A 20,588-nucleotide genomic window follows, 5' to 3' on the forward strand; every position below is an offset into this window, starting at 1 on the left:
GCTTCCCTGGTGGCGCAGTGGTTGAGAGTCTGCCTGCTGATGCAGGGGACATGGGTTTGTGCCCCAGTCCGGGAAGATCCCACATGCTGCAGAGCAGCTGGGCCCGTGAGCCATGGCCGCTGAGCCTGCGCGTCTGGAGCCTGTGCTCCACAATGGGAGAGGCCACAGCAGTGAGAGGCCCGCGTACCGCAAAAAATAATAATAATAATAAAAAATAAATACTTTGGCTTCTAGAACTTCATTCTATGGTCATTTTTACCAAGGACCACCACCACCACCATCACCTCTCTTTTTTCTTCTTATCCATATGTATTATTTACTTGCTTGTCATATTTTCATTATGTTTTGCACCCAGTACACAGTCCAAATGTTTGTTAAGTAAAATCCTCAGTGAAAACTGCATGAATGTCTGTAATTAGAGAGAGCACAAAAGCAAGAGAAGGAGAGATAGGGCATTTGGCATTTGAAAGGAAATAACTTATCTATACATGTACAGTTTACATTGTCTAGTTTCTCTGTAACTATTCATTTCATTTATTTAACAAACAAGGATCATCACTATGACAACAGCTACATCAGGTGGTACACATGCTCAATCTGGGTGGAGGGGAGACAGGTGTGGCAAGGCCAGTTGTGGGAAATCCAGGTGTCAATATTTCACAGATCTTCATCCAGAAGTCACATGGACTGACTGAGAGTCATCTATCCTCCTTCATTTCCATTTTCCCAGAAAGACACAGATTATATTTGTAGGAACATGAAATCATGGGCAACTGAGAAGATCTCAGTGAAACATCCCCCCTTACCACCATTTTAAGAATTGCATTCTAATGAATGCAAATTGGACTGCAAGATGTAATCTCTTGCTGTGGTTAAACTCTGCCTTTGGAAAACTAACACAGACTCCAAACATGTACTTGAAGCAGGATTAGGTCTTTGCCAGAACTCACACTAACAAATGGCATTTGAGCAGACATATGCTTTTTAGAGTTGTGGGTTTTTTTAATTAAAAAAAAATTAAACTAGGCTGTCTCACTTCGGTAGTGGATTTTGGTCTCTCAGAAACTTCTCTAACTCATTATTTTCCTATCTACAGTTTTTAAAGACATTTTCAAAGAATATTCAGTGTTCCTGGATTGTGTTTAAAGCTGCTGCCATGGAGCTAGGATTTAGTTACTAAACTCCTGTTGAGATAGCACAGAGTCCTGAGTTAGAAACTCCAAGGGCTTGAGGGTAAATCTTGAGTACTTACATTTCACTTTGGTATTTTAGATTAAGTATGGAAATAATGTGTTAATAAGATAGGAAATAGTGCTGTTCACTATTGACTATTGTGTTTGTCGATCAATTAGTGTATTAACTGGCAAATCAACAAATGTGGAATGGCATACCAGTAAACTCTAGGGATTAATGAAAATATCAAGGATTCATCAACATTTTGCTAAAGCCATTTTGACTCTCTCATTAAGGAAACATTTTTTCTCTCTGGGTTAAAATAAAATGTAAAACTATGGACAAGATTTCATAAGCAAGTAGTGAAAGGGGCTCGTATCTGGTCCTAAATGATTACTTTCTTTTTTTCTCTAGATACTCATGATCCTATCTTCTGAGCAAATCACTCTGTCATTTCTCCCTACATTCCCAGCATTGCCTGGAAGGACACAGAAAACCACTTGAAATGATAGAAAACAACAAACTATGACTTAAGTAGCACTTACTTCAAAATGAAAGGCTCATAATAACCATAATCCTCACTAGGATGAAAATTTATTGTTATAAACAAAACTCAAACAAACTTGCCAAAAGTATCCAGCAAATGAATCTTCTTCTATCTACTCATCTTCTTAGTTAACGCTCCCTGCACCATCAGATGAAAATAATAATAATAATAGTGCATATTCATCTGAGTGCTCAACATGTGTCAGGCACTTTCGAAGTATTCATTCAACTCCTTTAATCCACAAACCAATCTTATGTGCATCTTTATACCCATTTTGTAATTTAGTATACTGATGCACAAGAAAAAGTTAAATAACTTGCCACTTACACGGCAAGCAAGTAGCAGATACAGGATTCAAATATAAGTGGTCTTATTACAAAGCCTAAAGTGTAATCTCTTTTTCATACTGTGTAGGATCAGTTTATTGACAGTATTCAATATCTCAAAACACAGGTTATAGCTACATGGTGGCAGGTATCTGCATATACATAGGAGGATTTCGTACATCTTCAATCACGGGGTTCATATATAGTTCATATATTTTGATTTTTTAACTTTTGATTTTATGTTTGGTATCACATACACAACTAGATAACCAGGGCAATTCCAAATACATTTTACATTGTTCATTAAGGTTACTTATGGTTATATCTAGACTTTTAGAAAAATACCACACTACATCTCTTTATCAGAGTAGTAAACTCATGCAGACATTAAAGCTGAGCTAGCCAATATGGCAGCCACTAGCCAAATGTGGCCATTCAAGTTAATTAAAATTAAATAAAGGTAAAATTCCAGTTTCTCACTTACACTGCCACACTCCCATTACTCTATGGCTACATGTGCTATTTTATGGAATCACACAGATCTGGAACATTTCTATCATCACAGCAAAGTTTGATTGGACTGCACTGTATTAAGGCTGTGTCTTTAGAGAACCATTTTCCAAACATGTTTTAAATGATGGTATATTGGGCTTTTGGTTCAAAAAACTCTTACCAAAACTAAGACCCCACTGAAATTAAAGTATAGAAGTCCAAAAATACATAACACTTATGACAAAAAAGCAAAGGAAAATAAGAGGCACAAACAGCAGAGAAACCTCAAGAAATTTATGAAAGAAACAAAATGTAAGAGGTCGGGTTGACAGGAGGAAAATGAAAAGAAAACTACCTCTGCAGGTAGTCTTTATGGGAACCCTGACAGCAGGAGCAAGTCATATAATGGGATGCCTCAAGGGGCTCTGGGTGTCTAGTGTGACAGAGATGGGGGATGAAAAGTGGAAACTGAAAAGCAAGGGGATTAATTGGAGTTCTGTTTGTGAAGCTCACATACCAGCCAATAATCCTGTCCCCCTAGTGCAATAATAGGCAACTTGGCATAGTAGCTTGCTCCTTTTTAATGAACTAAATGGGTGCTGGGACAACCTATGGGTGGATGACCTTCACAACATGCCATGATACTGTCCTTATTCTGACACTGAAGTTCACAGTCCAGTAGCCCCTCAGTTGACTTTCCTTGTCTTGTCCCACATGGAGTTCCAAGAATTTCTTCTCCAGGCAAAGACTTGGCAGGAATAAAATTGATTTGCAAAACAGCTCCAGAAGACTATATTAGCTCCCTAGTCTTTCTTCTTTGTATATAAGTGGAAAGTTTAACATCACAAGGCATTTCAGAATGCCTTGATTTAATATACAATATTTGTTTTTCTCTTTCTAACTTACTTCACTCAGTATGACAGTCTCTAGGTCCATCCATGTCTCTACAAATGATCCAATTTCATTCTTTTTTATGGCTGAGTAATATTCCATTGTATATATGTACCACATCTTCTTTATCTACTTGTCTGTCAATGGGCATTTAGGTTGCTTCCATGACCTGGCTATTGTAAATAGTGCTGCAATGAGAATTGGGATGCATGTGGCCTTTTGAATTATGGTTTTCTCTAGGTATATGCTCAGTAGTGGGATTGTTGGGTCATATGGTAATTCTATTTTTAGTTTTTTAAGGAAGCTCCATACTCTTCTCCATAGTGGCTGTATCAATTTACATTCCCACCAACAGTGCAAGAGGGTTCCCTTTTCTCCACACCATCTCCAGCATTTGTTGTTTTTAGATTTTCTGATGATGCCCATTCTAACTAGTGTGAGGTGATACCACATTGTAGTTTTGATTTGCATTTCTCTAATAATTAGTGATGTTGAGCACTTTTTAATGTGCTTCTTGGCCATCTGTAGGTCTTCTTTGGAGAAATGTCTATTTAGGTCTTCTGCCCATTTTTGGATTGGGTTGTTTGTGTTTTTTTAATATTGAACTGCATGAAATGCTTGTATATTTTGGAGATTAATCTTTGTCCGTTAATTTGTTTGCAAATATTTTCTCCCAATTTGAGGGTTGTCTTTTCGTCTTGTTTATAGTTTCCTTTGCTGTGCAAAAACTTTTAGGTACCATTAGGTTCCATTTATTTTTTCTCTGTTTTTATTTCCATTACTTTAGGAGGTGGGTCAAAAGATATCTTGCTGTGATTTATGTCAAAGAGTGTTTTTCCTATGTTTTTCTCTAAGAGTTTTATAGCATCTGGCCTTATATTTAGGTCTTTAATCAATTTTGAGTTTATTTTTGTGTATGGTGTTAGGGAATGTCCTAAGTTCATTCTTTTACATGTAGCTGTCCAGTTTTCCCAGCACCACTTATTAAAGAGACTGTCTTTTCTCCATTGTATATCCTTGCCTCCTTTGTCATAGATTAGTTGACCATAGTTGTGTGTGGGTTTATCTCTGGGCTTTCCATCCTGTTCCACTGATCTATATTTCAGTTTTTGTGCCAGTACCATATTGTCTTGATGACTGTAGCTTTGTAATTTAGTTTGGACTCAGGGAGTCTGATTCCTCCACCTCTGTTTTTTCCCCTCAGAAAATATTGCTTTGACTATTGCTTTGAGTATTCGGGGTCTTTTGTGTCTCCATACAAATTTTAAGAGTTTTTGTTCTAGTTCTGTAAAAAATGTCATTGGTAATTTGAAAGGGATTTCACTGAATCTGTAGATTACTTTGGGTAGTATAGTCATTTTCACAATATTGATTCTTCCAATCCAAGAACATGGTATATCTCCCGATCTGTTTTTTGTTTGTTTTGTTTTGTTGTTTGTTTTGGTTTTTTTTAACGTCTTTATTGGAGTATCATTGCTTTACAATGGTGTGTTAGTTTCTGCTTTATAACAAACTGAATCAGCTATACATAAACATATACCCCCATATCTCCTCCCTGTTGCATCTCCCTCCCACCCTCCCTATCCCACCTCTCTAAGGGGACACAAAGCACCAAGCTGATGTCCCTGTGCTATGCAGCTGCTTCCCACTAGCTATTTATTTTACACTTGGTAGTGTGTATGTCCATGCCACTCTCTCACTTAGTCCCAGCTTACCCTTCCCCCTCCCCGTGTCCTCAAGTCCATTCTCTACATCTGAGTCTTTATTCTTGTCCTGCTCCTAGGTACATCAGGAACAATTTTTTTTTTAGATTCCATATATATGTGTTAGCATATGATATTTCTTTTTCTCTTTCTGACTTACTTCACTCAGTATGACAGAATCTAGGTCCATCCACCTCACTACAAATAACTCATTTTCATTTCCTTTTATGGCTGAGTAATATTCCATTGTATATATGTGCCATATCTTCTTTATCAATTCATCTGTCGATGGACACTGAGGTTGCTTCCATGTCCCGGCTATTGTAAATAGTGCTTCAATGAACACTGGGATACATGACTCTTTTTGACTTATGGTTTTCTCGGGGTATATGCCCAATAGTGGGATGCTGGGTTGTATGGTAGTTCTATTTTTAGTTTTTTTAAGGAACCTCCATACTGTTCTCCTTAGTGGATGTACCAATTTACATTCCCATCAACAGTGCAAGAGGGTTTCCTTTTCTCCACACCTCTCCAGCATTTATTGTTTGTAGAATTTTTGATGATGGCCATTCTGACCAGTGTGAGATGATACCTCATTGTAGTTTTGACTTGCATTTCTCTAATGATTAGTGATGTTGAGCATCCTTTCATGTGCTTGTTGGCAAACTGTATATCTTCTTTGGAGAAATGTCTATTTAAGTCTTCTGCCCATTTTTGTATTATGTTGTTTGTTTTTTTGATATTGAGCTGCATGAACTGTTTGTATATTTTGGAGATTAATCCTTTGTCAGTCACTTCGTTTGCAAATATTTTCTCCCATTCTGAGTTTTGTCTTTTCATCATGTTTATAGTTTCCTTTGCTGTGCAAAAGCTTTTAAGTTTCATTAGGTCCTATTTGGGTTCTTTTTGTTTTTACTTCCATAACCTAGGAGGTGGGTCAAAAAGGAAATTGCTGTGATGTAAGTCATACAGTGTTCTGCCTATGTTTTCCTCTAAGAGTTTTATAGTGTCTGGTTTTACATTTAGGTCTCTAATGCATTTTGAGTTTATTTTTGTGTTCCGTGTTATGGAGTGTTCTAATTTCATTCTTTTACATGTAGCTGTCCAGTTGTCCCAGACCACTTATTGAAGAGGTTGTCTTTTCTCCACTGTATATTCTTGCCTCCTTTATCAAAGATAAGGTGACCATATGTGTGTGGGTTTACCACTGGGCTTTATATTCTGTTCTACTGATCTATAGTCCTGTTTTTGTGCCAAAAACCATACTGTCTTGATTACTGTAGCTTTGTAGTATAGTCTGAAGTCTGGGAGCCTGATTCCTCCAGCTCCGTTTTTCTTTCTCAAGATTTCTTTGCCTATTTGGGGTTTTTTGGGTTTCCATAAAAATTGTGAAATTTTTTGTTCTTGTTCTGTGAAAAATGCCATTTGTAGTTTGATAGGGATTTCATTGAATCTGTAGATTGCTTTGGGTAGTATAGTATTTTCACAATACTGAATCTTCAAATCCAAGAACACGGTATATCACGCCATCTTTTTGTGTCACCTTTAATTTCTGTCATCACTGTCTTACAGTTTTCTGCATACAGGTCTTTTGTCTCCTTAGGTAGGTTTATTCCTAGGTATTTTATTATTTTTGCTACAATGATGAAATGGATTGTTTCCTTAATTTCTCTTTCTGATCTTTTGTTGTTAGTGTATAGGAATGCAAGAGACTTCTGTGCATTAATATTGTATCCTGCAACTTTACCAAATTCATTGATTAGCTCTAGTAGTTTTCTGGTGACATCTTTAGGATAATCTATGCATAGCGTCATGTCATCTGCAAACAGTGACAGTTTTACTTTTTCTTTTCTGATTTGGATTACTTTTATTTCTTTTTCTTTTCTCATTGCCGTGACTAGGACTTCCAGAACTATGTTGAATAATGGTGGTGAGAATGGACAACTTTGTCTTCTTTCTGATCTTAGAGGAAATGCTTTTAGTTTTTCACCATTGAGAATGATGTTTGCTGTGAGTTTGCCGTATATGGCCTTTATTATGCTGAGGTAGGTTCCTTCTATGCACACTTTCTGGAGAGTTTTTATCATAAATTGGTGTTGAATTTTGTCAGAAGCTTTTCTGCATCTATTGAAATGATCATATGGTTTTTATTCTTCAATTTGTTAATATGGTGTATCACATTGTTTTATTTGCATATATTGAAGAATCCTTGCACCCCTGCGATAAATCCCACTTGATCATGATGTATGATCCTTTTAATGTATTGTTGGATTCTGTATGCTATTATTTTGTTGAGGATTTTTGCATCTATTTTCATCAGTGATATTACTCTGTAATTTTCTTTTCTTGTATTATCTTTGTCTGGTTTTTATGTCAGGGTGATGGTGGCCTCGTAGAATGAATTTGGGAGGGGTCCTCCCCCCACAATTTTTTGGAAGAGTTTGAGAAGGATGGGTGTTAGCTCTTCTCTAAATTTTGAAAAATTCACCTGTGAAGCCATCTGGTCCTTGACTTTTGTTTGTTGGAAGATTTTTAATCACAGTTTCAATTTCATTACTTGTGATTGGTCTGTTCATATTTTCTATTTCTTCATGGTTCAGTCTTGGAAGGTTATATTTTTCTAAGAATTTTTCTATTTCTTCCAGGTTGTCCATTTTATTGGCATAGAGTTGCTTGCAGTAGTCTCTTAGGATGCTTTGCCAGTTGTAACTTCTTTTTCTAATTTATTGATTTGAGTCCTCTCTCTCTTTATCTTGCTGAGTCTTGTTAAAGGTTTATCAATTTTGTTTAACTTCTCAAAGAACCAGCTTTTAGTTTTATTGATCTTTGCTATTATTTTCTTTGTTTCTATTTCATTTTTTTCTGCTCTGATCTTTGTGATTTCTTTCCTTATACTAACTTTGGGTTTTGCTTGTTCTTCTTTCTCTAGTTCCTTTAGCTGTAAAGGTTGTTTGTTTATTTGAGATATTTCTTGTTTCTTGAGGTAGGAATGTATTGCTATAAACTTCCCTCTTGGAATTGCTTTTGCTGCATCCCATAGGTTTGAATCATCTTGTTTTCATTGTCATTTGTCTCTAGGTACTTTTTTATTTCCTCTTTGATTTCTTCAGTGATCCATTGGTTATTTTGTAATGTATTGTTTAACCTCCATGTGTTTGTGTGTTTTACGTTTTTTCACCTGTAATTTATTTCTAATCTCATAGCATTGTTGTCGGAAGAGATGCTTGATATGATTTCAATTTTCTTAAATTTACCAAGCCTTGATTTGTGACCAAGATGTGATCTATCCTGGAGAATGTTCCACGTGCATTTGAGAAGAAAGTGTATTCTGCAATTTTCAGATGGTGCGTCCTATAAATATCAATTAAATCTATCTGGTCTACTGTGTCATGTAAAGCTGTGTCTCCTTATTAATTTTCTGTCTGGAAGATCTCTCCATTGGTGTAAGTGAGGTGCTAACGTCCCCCACTATTATTGTGTTATTGCTGATTTCCTCTTTTATATTTGTTAGCAGTCGCCATATGTAGTGTGGTGCTCCTATGTTGGGTGCATATATATTTATAATTGTTATATGTTCTTCTTGGATTGGTCCCTTGATCATTATGGAGTGCCCTTCCTTGTGTTTTGTATCATTCTTTATTTTAAGGTCTATTTTATATGATATGAGTATTGCTACTCCAGCTTTCTTTTGATTTCCATTTACATGGAATATCTTTTTGCACCCCCTCACACTCAGTTTGTATGTCTGCCTAGGTCTGAACTGGGTCTCTTGTAGACAGCATATATATGGGTCTTGCTTTTGTATCCATTCAGCAAGCCTGTGTCTTTTGGTTGGAGCATTTAATCCATTCACTTTTAAGCAATTATCGATATGTATGTCCTTATTACCATTTTCTTAATTGTTTTGGGATTGTTTTTGTAGGTCCCTTTCTTCTCTTGTGTTTCCCACTTAGAGAAGTTCCTTTAACCTTTGTTGTAGAGCTGGTTTTGTGGTGCTGAATTCTTTTAGCTTTTGCTTGTCTGTAAAGCTTTTCATTTTTCTGTTGAACCAGAATAAGATCCTTGCTGGGTAGAATAATCTGGGTTGTAGGTTCTTCCCTTACATCACTTTAAATATATCATGCCACTTCCTTCTGGCTTATAGAGTTTCTGCGGAGAAATCAGCTGTTAACCTTATGGGAGTTCCCTTGTATTTTTGTTTATTTATTTATTTATTTTTACATCTTGATTGGAGTATAATTGCTTTACAATGGTGTGTTAGTTTCTGCTTTATAACAAAGTGAATCAGTTATACATATACATATGTTCCCATATCTCTTCCCTCTTGCGTCTCCCTCCCTCCCACCCTACCTATCCCACCCCTCCAGGCAGTCACAAAGCTGATCTCCCTGTGCTATGTGGCTCCTTACCACTAGCTATCTATATTGTGTTGGGTAGTGTATATGTGTCCATGCCACTCTCTCGCTTTGTCACAGCTTACCCTTCATCCTCCCAATATCCTCAAGTCCATTCTCTAGTAGGTCTTTGTCTTTATTCCTGTCTTACTTCAAGGTTCTTCATGACATTTTTTTTCTTAAATTGCATATATATGTGTTAGCATACGGTATTTCACTTTCTCTTTCTGACTTACTTCACTCTATATGAAAGACTCTAGGTCCATCCACCTCATTACAAATAGTTCAATTTCGTTTCTTTTTATGGCTGAGTAATATTACATTGTATATATGTGCCACATCTTCTTTATCCATTTATCCAATGATGGACACTTAGGCTGTTTCTATCTCCAGGCTACTGTAAATAGAGCTGCATTGAATATTTTGGTACATGACTCTTTTTGAATTATGGTTTTCTCAGGGTATATGCCCAGTAGTGGTATTGCTGGATCATATGGTAGTTCTATTTGTAGTTTTTTAAGGAACCTCCATACTGTTCTCCACAGTGGCTGTACCAACGCACATTCACACCAGCAGTGCAAGAGTGTTCCCTTTCTTCACACCTGCCCAGCATTTATTGTTCCTAGATGTTTTGATGATGGCCATTCTGACTGGTGTGAGATGATATCTCATTGTGGTTTTGATTTGCATTTCTCTAATGATTAATGATGTTAAGCATTCTTTCATGTGTTTGTTGGCAAACTGTATATCTTCTTTGGAGAAATGTCTATTTATGTCTTCTGCCCATTTTTGGCTTGGGTTGTTTTTTTTTTTTTATTGAGCTGCATGAGCTGCTTGTAAATTTTGGAGATTAATCCTTTGTCAGTTGCTTCATTTGCAAATATTTTCTCCCATTCTGAGGGTTGTCTTTTGGTCTTGTTTATGGCTTCCTTTGCTGTGCAAAAGGTTTGAAGTTTCATTAGTTCCCAATTGTTTATTTTTGTTTTCATTTCCATTTCTCTCGGAGGTGGGTCAAAAAGGATCTTGCTGTGATTTATGTCATAGAGTGTTCTGCCTATGTTTTCCTCTAAGAGTTTGATAGCTTCTGGCCTTACATTTAGGTCTTTAATCCATTTTGAGGTTATTTTTGTGTATGGTGTTAGGGAGTGATCTCACCTCATACTTTAAAATGTAGCAGTCCAATTTTCCCAGCACCAGTTATTGAAAAGGCTGTCCTTTCTCCACTGTACATTCCTGCCTACTTTATGAAAGATAAGGTGACCATATGTGCGTGGGCTTATCTCTGGGCTTTCTCTCCAGTTCCATTGATCTATCTTTCTGTTTTTGTGCCAGTACCACACTGTCTTGATTACTGTAACTTTGTAGTATAATCTGAAGTCAGGAAGCCTGATTCTTCCAGCTCTGTTTTTCGTTCCCAAGGTTGCTTTGGCTATTCGGGGTCTTTTGTGTTTCCCTACAAATTGTGAAATTTTTTTTCTAGTTCTGTGAAAAATGCCAGTGGTAGTTTGATAGGGATTTCATTGACTCTGTAGATTGCTTTGGATAGAAGAGTCATTTTCGCAGTGCTGTTTCTTCCAATCCAAGAACATGTTATATATCTCCATCTATTCGTATCATCTTTAATTTTTTCATCAGTGTCTTTTAATTTTCTGCATACAGGTCTTTTGTCTCCTTAGGTAGGTTTATTCCTAGATGTTTTATTCTTTTTGTTGCCGTGGTAAATGGGAGTGTTTTCTTGATTTCACTTTCAGATTTTTCATCATTAATGCATAGGAATGCCAGAGATATCTGTGCATTAATTTTGTATCCTGATACTTTACTTAATTTATTGATTAGCTCTAGTAGTTTTCTGGTAGCATCTTTAGGATTCTCTATGTATAATATCATGTCATCTGCAAACAGTGATAGCTTTACTTCTTCTTTTCTGATTTGGATTCCTGTTATTTCCTTTTCTTCTCTGATTGCTGTGGCTGAAACTTCCAAAACTATGTTGAATAAGAGTGGTGACAATGGGCAACCTTGTCTTGTTCCTGATCTTAGTGGAAATGCTTTCAGTTTTTCACCATTGAGGATAATGTTGGCTTTCGGTTTGTCATATATGGCCTTTATTATGTTGAGGAAAGTTCCCTCTGTGCCTACTTTCTGCAGGGTTTTTCTCGTAAATGGGTGTTGAATTTTGTCGAAAGCTTTCTCTGCATCTATTGAGATGATCATATGGTTCTTCTCCTTCAGTTTGTTAATATGGTGTATCACGTTGATTGATTTGCATATATTGAAGAATCCTTGCATTCCTGGAATAAATCCCACTTGATCATGGTGTATGATCCGTTTAATGTGCTGTTGGATTCTGTTTGCTAGTATTTTGTTGAAGATTTTTGCATCTATGTTCATCAGTGATATTGGCCTGTAGTTTTCTTTCTTTGTGACATCCTTGTCTGGTTTTGGTATCAGGGTGATGGTGGCCTCATAGAATGAGTTTGGGAGTGTTCCTCCCTCTGCTATATTTTGGAAGAATTTGAGGATAGGTGTTAGCTCTTCTCTAAATGTTTGATAGAATTCACCTAGGAAGCCATCTTGTTCTGGGCTTTTGTATGTTGGAAGATAGTTAATCACAGTTTCAATTTCAGTGCTTGTGATTTGTCTGTTCATATTTTCTATTTCTTCCTGATTCAGTCTTAGCAAGTTGTACATTTCTAAGAATTTGTCCATTTCTTCCAGGTTGTCCATTTTATTGGCATAAAGTTACTTGTAGTAATCTCTCATGATCCTTTGTATTTCTGCAGTATCAGGTTTTACTTCCCCTTTTTCATTTCTAATTCTATTGATTTGAGTCTTCTCTCTTTTTTTCTTGATGAGTCTGGCTAATGGTTTATCAATTTTGTTTATCTTCTCAAAGAACCAGCTTTTAGTTTTATTGATCTTTGCTATCATTTCCTTCATTTCTTTTTCATTTATTTCTGATCTTTTATGATTTCTTTCCTTCTGCTAACTTTGGTTTTTGTTGTTGTTGTTGTTCTTTCTCTAATTGCTTTAGGTGCAAGATTATGTTGTTTATTCAAGATGTTTCCTGTTTCTTAAGGTAGGATTGTACTGCTATAAACTTCCCTCTTAGAACTGCTTTTGCTGCATCCCATAGATTTTGGGTCATTGTGTCTCCATTGTCATTTGTTTCCAGGTATTTTTTAATTTCCTCTTTGATTTCTTCAGTTATCACTTCGTCATTAAGTAGTGTATTGTTTAGCCTCCATGTGTTTGTTTTTTTTGCAGATCTTTTCCTGTAATTGATATCTAGTCTCAAAGCGTTGTGGTCGGAAAAGATACTTGATACAATTTCAATTTTCTTAAATTTACCAAGGCTTGATTTGTGACCCAAGATATGATCTATCCTGGAGAATGTTCCATGAGCACTTGAGATAAATGTGTATTATGTTGTTTTTGGATGGAATGTCCTATAAATATCAATTAAGTCCATCTTTTTTAATGTATCATTTAAAGTTTGTGTTTCCTTATTTCTTTTCATTTTGGATGATTTGTCCAATGGTGAAAGTGAGGTGATAAAGTCCCCTACTATGAATGTGTTACTGTCGATTTCCCCTTTTATGGCTGTTAGTATTTGCCTTATGTATTGAGGTGCTCCTATATTGGGTGCATAAACATTTACAAATGTTATAGCTTCTTCCTGGATTGATCCCTTGATCATTATGTAGTGTCCATCTTTGTCACTTCTAATAGTCTTTATTTTAAAGTATATTTTGTCTGATATGAGAATTGCTACTCCAGCTTTCTTTTGGTTTCCATTTGCATGGAATATCTTTTTCCATCCTTTTACTTTCAGTCTGTATGTGTCTCTAGGTCTGAAGTGGGTCTCTTTTTGACAGCATATATATGGGTCTTGTTTTTGTTTCCATTTAGCCAGTCTGTGTCTTTTGGTGGGATCATTTAATCCATTTACATTTAAGGTAATTATCAATATGTATGTTCCTATTCCCATTTTCCTAATTGTATTGGGTTTGTTATTTTAGGTCTTTTCCTTCTCTTGTGTTTCTTGCCTAGAGAAGTTCCTTTATCATTTGTTGTAAAGCTGGTTTGGTGGTGCTGAACTCTCTCAGCTTTTGCTTCTCTGTAAATGTTTCAATTTCTCCTTCAAATCTGAATGAGATCCTTGCTGGGTAGAGTAATCTTGTTTGTAGGTTTTTCTCCTTCATACTTTAAATATGTCCTGCCAGTCCCTTCTTGCTTACAGAGTTTCTGCTGAAAGATCAGCTGTTAACCTTATGGGGATTCCCTTGTGTGTTATTTGTTGTTTTTCCCTTGCTGCTTTCAATATGTTTTCTTAGTATTTAATTTTTGACAGTTTGATTAATATGTGTCTTGGTGTATTTCTCCTTGGATTTATCCTGTATGGGACTCTCTGTGCTTCCTGGACTTGATTAACTATTTCCTTTCCCATATTAGGGAAGTTTTCAACTATAATCTCTTCAAATATTTTCTCAGTCCCTTTCTTTTTCTCTTCTTCTTCTGGGACCCCTATAATTCGAATGTTGGTGCATTTAATGTTGTCCCAGAGGTCTCTGAGACTGTCCTCAGATCTTTTCATTCTTTTTTCTTTATTCTGCTCTTCAGTAGTTATTTCCACTATTTTATCTTCCAGGTCACTTATCCGTTCTTCTGCCTCAGTTTTTCTGCTATTCATCCCATCTAGAGTATTTTTAATTTCACTTATTGTGTTGTTCATCATTGCTTGTTTCATCTTTAGTTCTTCTAGTTCCTTGTTAAATGTTTCTTGCATTTTGTCTATTCTATTTCCAAGATTTTGGATCATCTTTACTATCATTATTCTGAATTCTTTTTCAGGGAGACTGCCTATTTCCTCTTCATTTCTTAGGGCTGGTAGGTTTTTTTCTTGCTCCTTCATCTGCTGTGTGTTTTTCTGTCTTCTCATTTTGCTTATATAACTGTGTTTTGGGTCTCCATTTTGCAGGCTACAGGTCCGTAGTTCCTGTTGTTTTTGGTGTCTGTCCCCATTGGCTAAAGTTGGTTCAGTGGGTTGTGTAGGCTTCCTGGTGGGGGGAACTAGTGCCTGTATTCTGGTGGATGAGGCTAGATCTTGTCTTTCTGGTGGGCAGTTCAACGTCCAGTGGTATGTTTTGGGGTGTCTGTGGGCTTATTAGGATTTTAGGCAGCCTCTCTGCTAATAGGTGGGGTTGTGTTCCTGTCTTGCTAGTTGTTTGCCATAGGATATCCAGCACTGTAGCTTGCTGGTCGTGGAGTGAAGCTGGGAGCTGGTGTTGAGATGGAGATCTCTGGGAGATTTTCACCATTTGGTATTATGTGGACATGGGAGGTCTCTTGTGGACCAGTTCCTGAAGTTGGCTCTCCCACCTTAGAGGTACAGCACTGACTCCTGGTTGCAGCACCAAGAGACTTTCATCCACATGGCTCAGAAGAAAAGGAAGAAAAAGTAGAAATAAATAAATAAAGAAAGAAAGAAAGAAAGAAAGGAGGGAGGGAAGGAGGAAGATGAGAAGGAAGAAAGGTAGGAAGAAAGAGATAAAATAATATAAATTAAAGTAAGATAAAATAAAATAATTAAAATAAAGAGTAATTATTCAGAAAAAATTTTTAAAAACCCCCAAAAAACAAAACAAAACAAAACAAAAACACGGACGGATAGAACCCTAAGACAAATGGTGGAAGCAAAGCTATACAGACAAAATCTCACACAGAAGCCTACACATGCACACTCACAAAAAGTGGAAAAGGGGAAAAAATAATAAATCTTGCTCTCAAAGTCCACCTCTTCAATTTGGGATGACTGTATATTCATGTATTCAATTTGGGATCACTGTATATTCATGTATTCCACAGGTGCAGGCAGGGTACATCAAGTTGATTGTGGAGCTTTAATCCACTGCTTCTGGGGCTGCTGGGAGAGATTTCCCTTTCTCTTCTTTGTTCTCACTGTTCCCAGGGCTCAGTTTTGGATTTGGCCCCGCCTCTGCATGTAGGTCACCGGAGGGTGTCTGTTCTTCGCTCAGAGAGGACGGGGTTAGAGGAGCAGCTGCTTCGGGAACTCTGGCTCACTCAGGCCAGGGGGATTGAGTGGTACGGAGTGCAGGGCGAGCCTGCGGTGACAGAGGCTGGTGGGACATTGCACCAGCCTGAGGCGTGCCATGCGTTCTCCCGTGGAAGTTGTCCCCCCTGGATCCCGGGACCCTGACAGTGGTGGGCTGCACAGGCTCCCTGGAAGCGGGGTGTGGATAGTGACCTGTGCTCGCACACTGGCTTCTTGGTGGCGGCGGCAGCAGCCTTAGCGTCTCATGCCCTTCTCTGGGGTCCGCGCTGTTAGCTGCGGCTCGCGCCCGTCTCTGGAGCTCCTTTAAGGAGCACTCTTAATCCCCTCTCCTTGCACACGAGGAAACAAAGAGGGAAGAAAAAGTCTCTTGCCTCTTCAGCAGGTCAGGACTTTTCCCCGGACTCCCTCCCGGCTACCCATGGTGCACTAATCCCCTGCAGGCTGTGTTCACGCTGCCAACCCCAGTCCTCTCCCTGCGCTCCGACCGAAGCCAGAGCCTCAGCTCCCAGCCCCGCCCACCCTGGCAGGTGAGACAACAAGCCTCTCGGGCTGGTGAGTGCCAGTCGGCACCGATCCTCTGTGCAGGAATCTCTCCGCTTTGCCCTCCGCAGCCCTGTTGCTGTGCTCTCCTCCATAGCTCCGAAGCTTTCCCTCTCCACCACCCGCAGTCTCTGCCCGCGAAGGTGCTTCCTAGTGTGTGGAAACCTCTCCTCCTTTACGGCTCCCTCCCACTGGTGCAGGTCCCGTCCCTATCCTTTTGTCTCTGTTTATTCTTTTTTCTTTTGCCCTACCCAGGTACGTGGGGACTTTCTTGCCTTTTGGGAGGTCTGAGGTCTTCTGCCAGCATTCAGTAGGTGTTCTGTAGGAGTTGTTCCACAAGTAAATGTATTTCTTGTGTATCTGTGGGGAGGAAGGTGATCTCTGCGTCTTACTCTTCTGCCATCATCCTGTTCAGCCTCTTCCCTTGTATTTTGTTTGTCATTTTTCACTTGTTGCTTTTAATAATTTTTCTTTGTCTTTAATTTGATTACTTTGTGTCTCGGTGTGTTTCTCCTTGGGTTTACCCTGCCTGGGACTCTCTACACCTCCTGGACTTGGGTGACTATTTCCTTTCCCATGTTATGGAAGTTGTCAACTATAATCTCTTCAAATATTTTCTTGGGTCCTTTCTCTCTCTCTTCTGCTTCTGGGACCCCTATAATGTGAATGTTGGTTCGTTTAATGCTGTCCCAGAGGTCTCTTAGGCTGTCTTCATTTCTTTTCATTCTTTTTCTTTATTCTGTTCTATGGCAGTGAATTCCACCATTCTGTCTTCCAGGCCACTTATCCATTCTTCTACTTCAGTTATTCTGCTATTGATTCCTTCTAGTGTATTTTTCATTTCAGTTATTGTATTGTTCCTCTCTGTTTGTTTGTTCTTTAATTCTTCTAGGTCTTTGTTAAACATTTCTGGCATCTTCTGAACCTTTGCCTCCATTCTTTTTCCAAGGTTTTGGATCACCTTCATTATCATTATTCTCAATTCTTTTCTGGAAGGTTGCCTATCTCCACTTCATTTAGTTGTTTTTCTGGAGTTTTATCTTGTTCCCTCATGTGGTACATAGTCCTCTGCCTTTTCATTTTGTCTATCTTTCTGTGAATATGGTTTTTGTTCCACAGGCTGCAGGATTGTCGTTCTTCTTGCTTCTGCTGTCTGATCTCTAGTGGATGAGGCTGTCTAAGTGGCTTATGCCAGCTTCCTGATGGAAGGGACTGGTGGTGGGTTCAGCTGGGCATTGCTCTTGTGTGCAGAGCTCAATACAACTTTAATCTGCTGGTCTGCTGATGGGTGGGGCTGAGTTCCCCCCTGTTGGTTGTTCAGTCTGAGATGACTCAGCACTGGAGCCTACAGACCCTTTGGTGGGGCTAATGGTGGACTCTGGGAGGGCTCACACCAAGGAGTGCTTCCTAGTACTTCTGCTGCCAGTGTCCATGTCCCTGTGGTGAGCCACAGCCACCCCCTGCCTCTGCAGAAGACCCTCCAACACAAGCAGGTAGGTCTGATCCAGTCTCCTATAGGGTCAGTGTTCCTTCCCCCTGTGTCCTGATGTGCACTCTACTTTGTGTGTGCCCTCCATGAGTGGAGTCTCTGTTTCCCCCAGACCTGTCAAAGTCCTGCCATCTAATCCCAGTTAACTTCAAAGCCTGCTTCTCTGGGAATTCCTCCTCCCATGGTTGGGAAGCCTGACATGGGGCTCAGAACCTTCACTCCTGTGGGTGGACTTCTATGGTATAATTGTTTTTCTGTTTGTGAGTCAACCACCCAGAAGTTATGGGATTTGATTTTATTGTGATTGCACCCTTCCTACCATCTTCTGGTGGCTTCTCCTTTGTCCTTGTATGTGGAGTATTTTTTTGGTGAGTTCCAGTGTCTTCCTGTCGATGATTGTTCAGCAGTTAGTTGTGATTCTGGTCCTCTCACAAGGGGGAGTGAATGCACATCCTTCTACTCTGCTATCTTGGACCAATCTAGATCATGTGAATTTTTAAGGACACAAATATTCAGTCTATACCACATGGGTTTACATTTCCATGTACCTATAATTTTAGAAGAAAAATATTTCTAGCATTATTTTGAAAAATGGGAACATTTAAAAAGCAGTATTCCATGAAACACAGTTTGGAAGATGGTGATTTAGCATAAAACTTTCAAACAACCAGAATTATAAATTCTCCTGTGAATCTTTTTTTATTATTCTTGTCAGGTCTGCCTTTGATCTCCATTGCTGAATTTATGAATATATACAATGTTCTGTATCTATCTGCTTAAGTTTCCAAAATCTGATTTCACTACAACCTTGGACTATCTTTGAGTGTTAAATTGGAGAACCAGTGTTATTTTTGTAATTCTGTTAGAAAATGTTTTTTATTGGGAGAATATTGAAAATAATAGTTAAAATATAAAGTATAAAAAAAGTTGGAAACTGATTTAAGAAAATGTTAATCTATTATTTAACTATATTTTCAGAAACCAATATATTTTGAAGCATGATTAGAGGTGTAGCATATAATTTTAATATTACATTTTTGTATATTTCAATGGGAAAAATACATTTAATTATAGAACACTATTACTTAAAATAATTATTAAAGTTATATCTTTATATTAAGGAATGTTTTGGAAATAGACTTGTTCATCACCTGTTGTACTGAAAGTGCTTGCTACTTGGATGTTCTTTTATGTTATTAAATTGTAGAGGAATATTTATATTAAATGCTAAATAATATGATCTTGTTAATAACAAAATTACTTAGCAAGAGTATTTACTTTTCAGGATAAATACATTTTTAACTGCATGTCAATTTTCTGTCTATTGATAATTCTATTTTATCATTAAATTGTTCTAAGTGTTAACCTTTTTTGGCCAAAGAAGCCATCACTATAATTCCAGATTTAACCCTTGAGTGTATTTCTGTGTTAAAATTTCCAAGCAAGATACGTATGTATGAGGTCAGGCTCCCTTTGACTGGGATGCTTTGGCCTCAGAACTCAAGCCTTTATTAAGTTGCCTTTTCCATACAATGGTTGTCTTGCTCTTTCTAGGTGATGATGCCAGGGAGGCAGTTAAACATGGTTTGGACGGGATCTTGGTGTCAAATCATGGGGGTCGACAGCTCGACGGGGTGCCAGCCACTGTGAGTTTTGGCAAATGCCTCAACTGGTATTCCCATTTCTATCCCACTTTTGGCTATCTCTATGACTGCCTTTCCTTGTGTATATATTTTTGTGTGAATACTCAAGGTAAAATATGTATGAATATAGGTAAGAGCTCAGATTTTAAGTTTAGTGGCAAGTAACTACCTAAATTAGATCACTATTCGGTCTATTTATTTGTAAACTTATAAAAGTCTGTGTTAAATACCAAGCCATTAGTAGGCAGGGATTATTCCTGTTTTCATAAATATACCAATAAGTATATTATAAATTGGAGTATGAAAGAAAATATGCCATGAGTTTCCTGGAGGTGGGAGTTGAAGAACTGCAGAGTGAGGGCAGGTGGGGAAAGGAGGTAGAAATCCTGTGGTCCAGGTGAGGAGATGTCTGCTGCAAACAAGCTACTCTGTTGGAGCTGTGAACTACCTTGGCTGCATATTGGAATCACCTGGGAAACTGTAAAGAATCCTAATTCCCAGGCTGCACCCTAGATCCATCCATCAGAATCTTGCAGGACCAGGGGAGGCAGAGGCACTAGTATTTTTGACAGCTACCCAGGAGATCCAATGTGAATCTATGTTTTGTATACACTGTACACACTATGCTAGGCAAATAAGAGTCCAGAATCCAGATATAAAAGTAAACTAAGCTGGTTGGAATGATTTGGGATGGAGTTAAAACTGTAAAGGAGAGCAATTAGCTCCAAAAAGGCCAAGAGCCAAGGAGTCCAACCAGGGGTTGATTTTAAGATCAAGGATTGGTGGGCCCAGAAGTGGACCAAAAGTCATGGAAGCAGACACATATCTAGGGGTGGATTTCATGGATCCATGATCTAGAATGGAGGCCAGAAGCTGTAGGTGGAGTGGGGTGGGGTCCCCTTACAGGCTGTCCACTTGTGGGAACATGACCAAGATTCTTTTAGATGAGGCAATGGGACTGCAGTTGCCTTTCACCTCTGCTCTGTTCTCATGTGGACCCCTGTTTTTACGAGTGTGAGTCTAAAAGTGGAATGGGAAAGAGTGAGATGTGTTTGGGGAATACCAAGGAATCCATTTTGTTTGCACTACCTGGTGGGAGTCGGGAGTCCTGGGAAATACACCTGCTAGGAGAGGTCTGGGAGGAGGTCCTTTAATATTATGTCATTGAATATGCAATAGCAAAGCCCTGAGTTAGCAGCAACGAGTATCACAAATTGGACTGTGGCATTACAGGGGACAGGAAGATCAATGAGGTGGCCCACATAATTATGAGAGCCAAGGAAAGAGAGAAGGGCCTGACCTGCTATGGGGCAG

At 38.4% G+C, this 20,588-nt stretch overlaps 1 protein-coding gene across 1 annotated transcript in view; it reads left to right on the top strand.

Annotated features, from left to right (window-relative positions):
* HAO1 (hydroxyacid oxidase 1) overlaps positions 1-20,588 on the top strand; it is a 64,471-nt gene that overhangs the window by 36,379 nt on the left and 7,504 nt on the right. The window contains exon 5 of the mRNA XM_019941499.2: positions 19,186-19,277. Coding sequence (XP_019797058.1) covers positions 19,186-19,277 — 92 coding nt within the window. The remainder of the gene's footprint in view (positions 1-19,185; positions 19,278-20,588) is intronic.

This window comes from Tursiops truncatus, chromosome 15 (assembly GCF_011762595.2).
Source record: "Tursiops truncatus isolate mTurTru1 chromosome 15, mTurTru1.mat.Y, whole genome shotgun sequence".
Lineage (NCBI taxonomy): Eukaryota > Metazoa > Chordata > Mammalia > Artiodactyla > Delphinidae > Tursiops > Tursiops truncatus.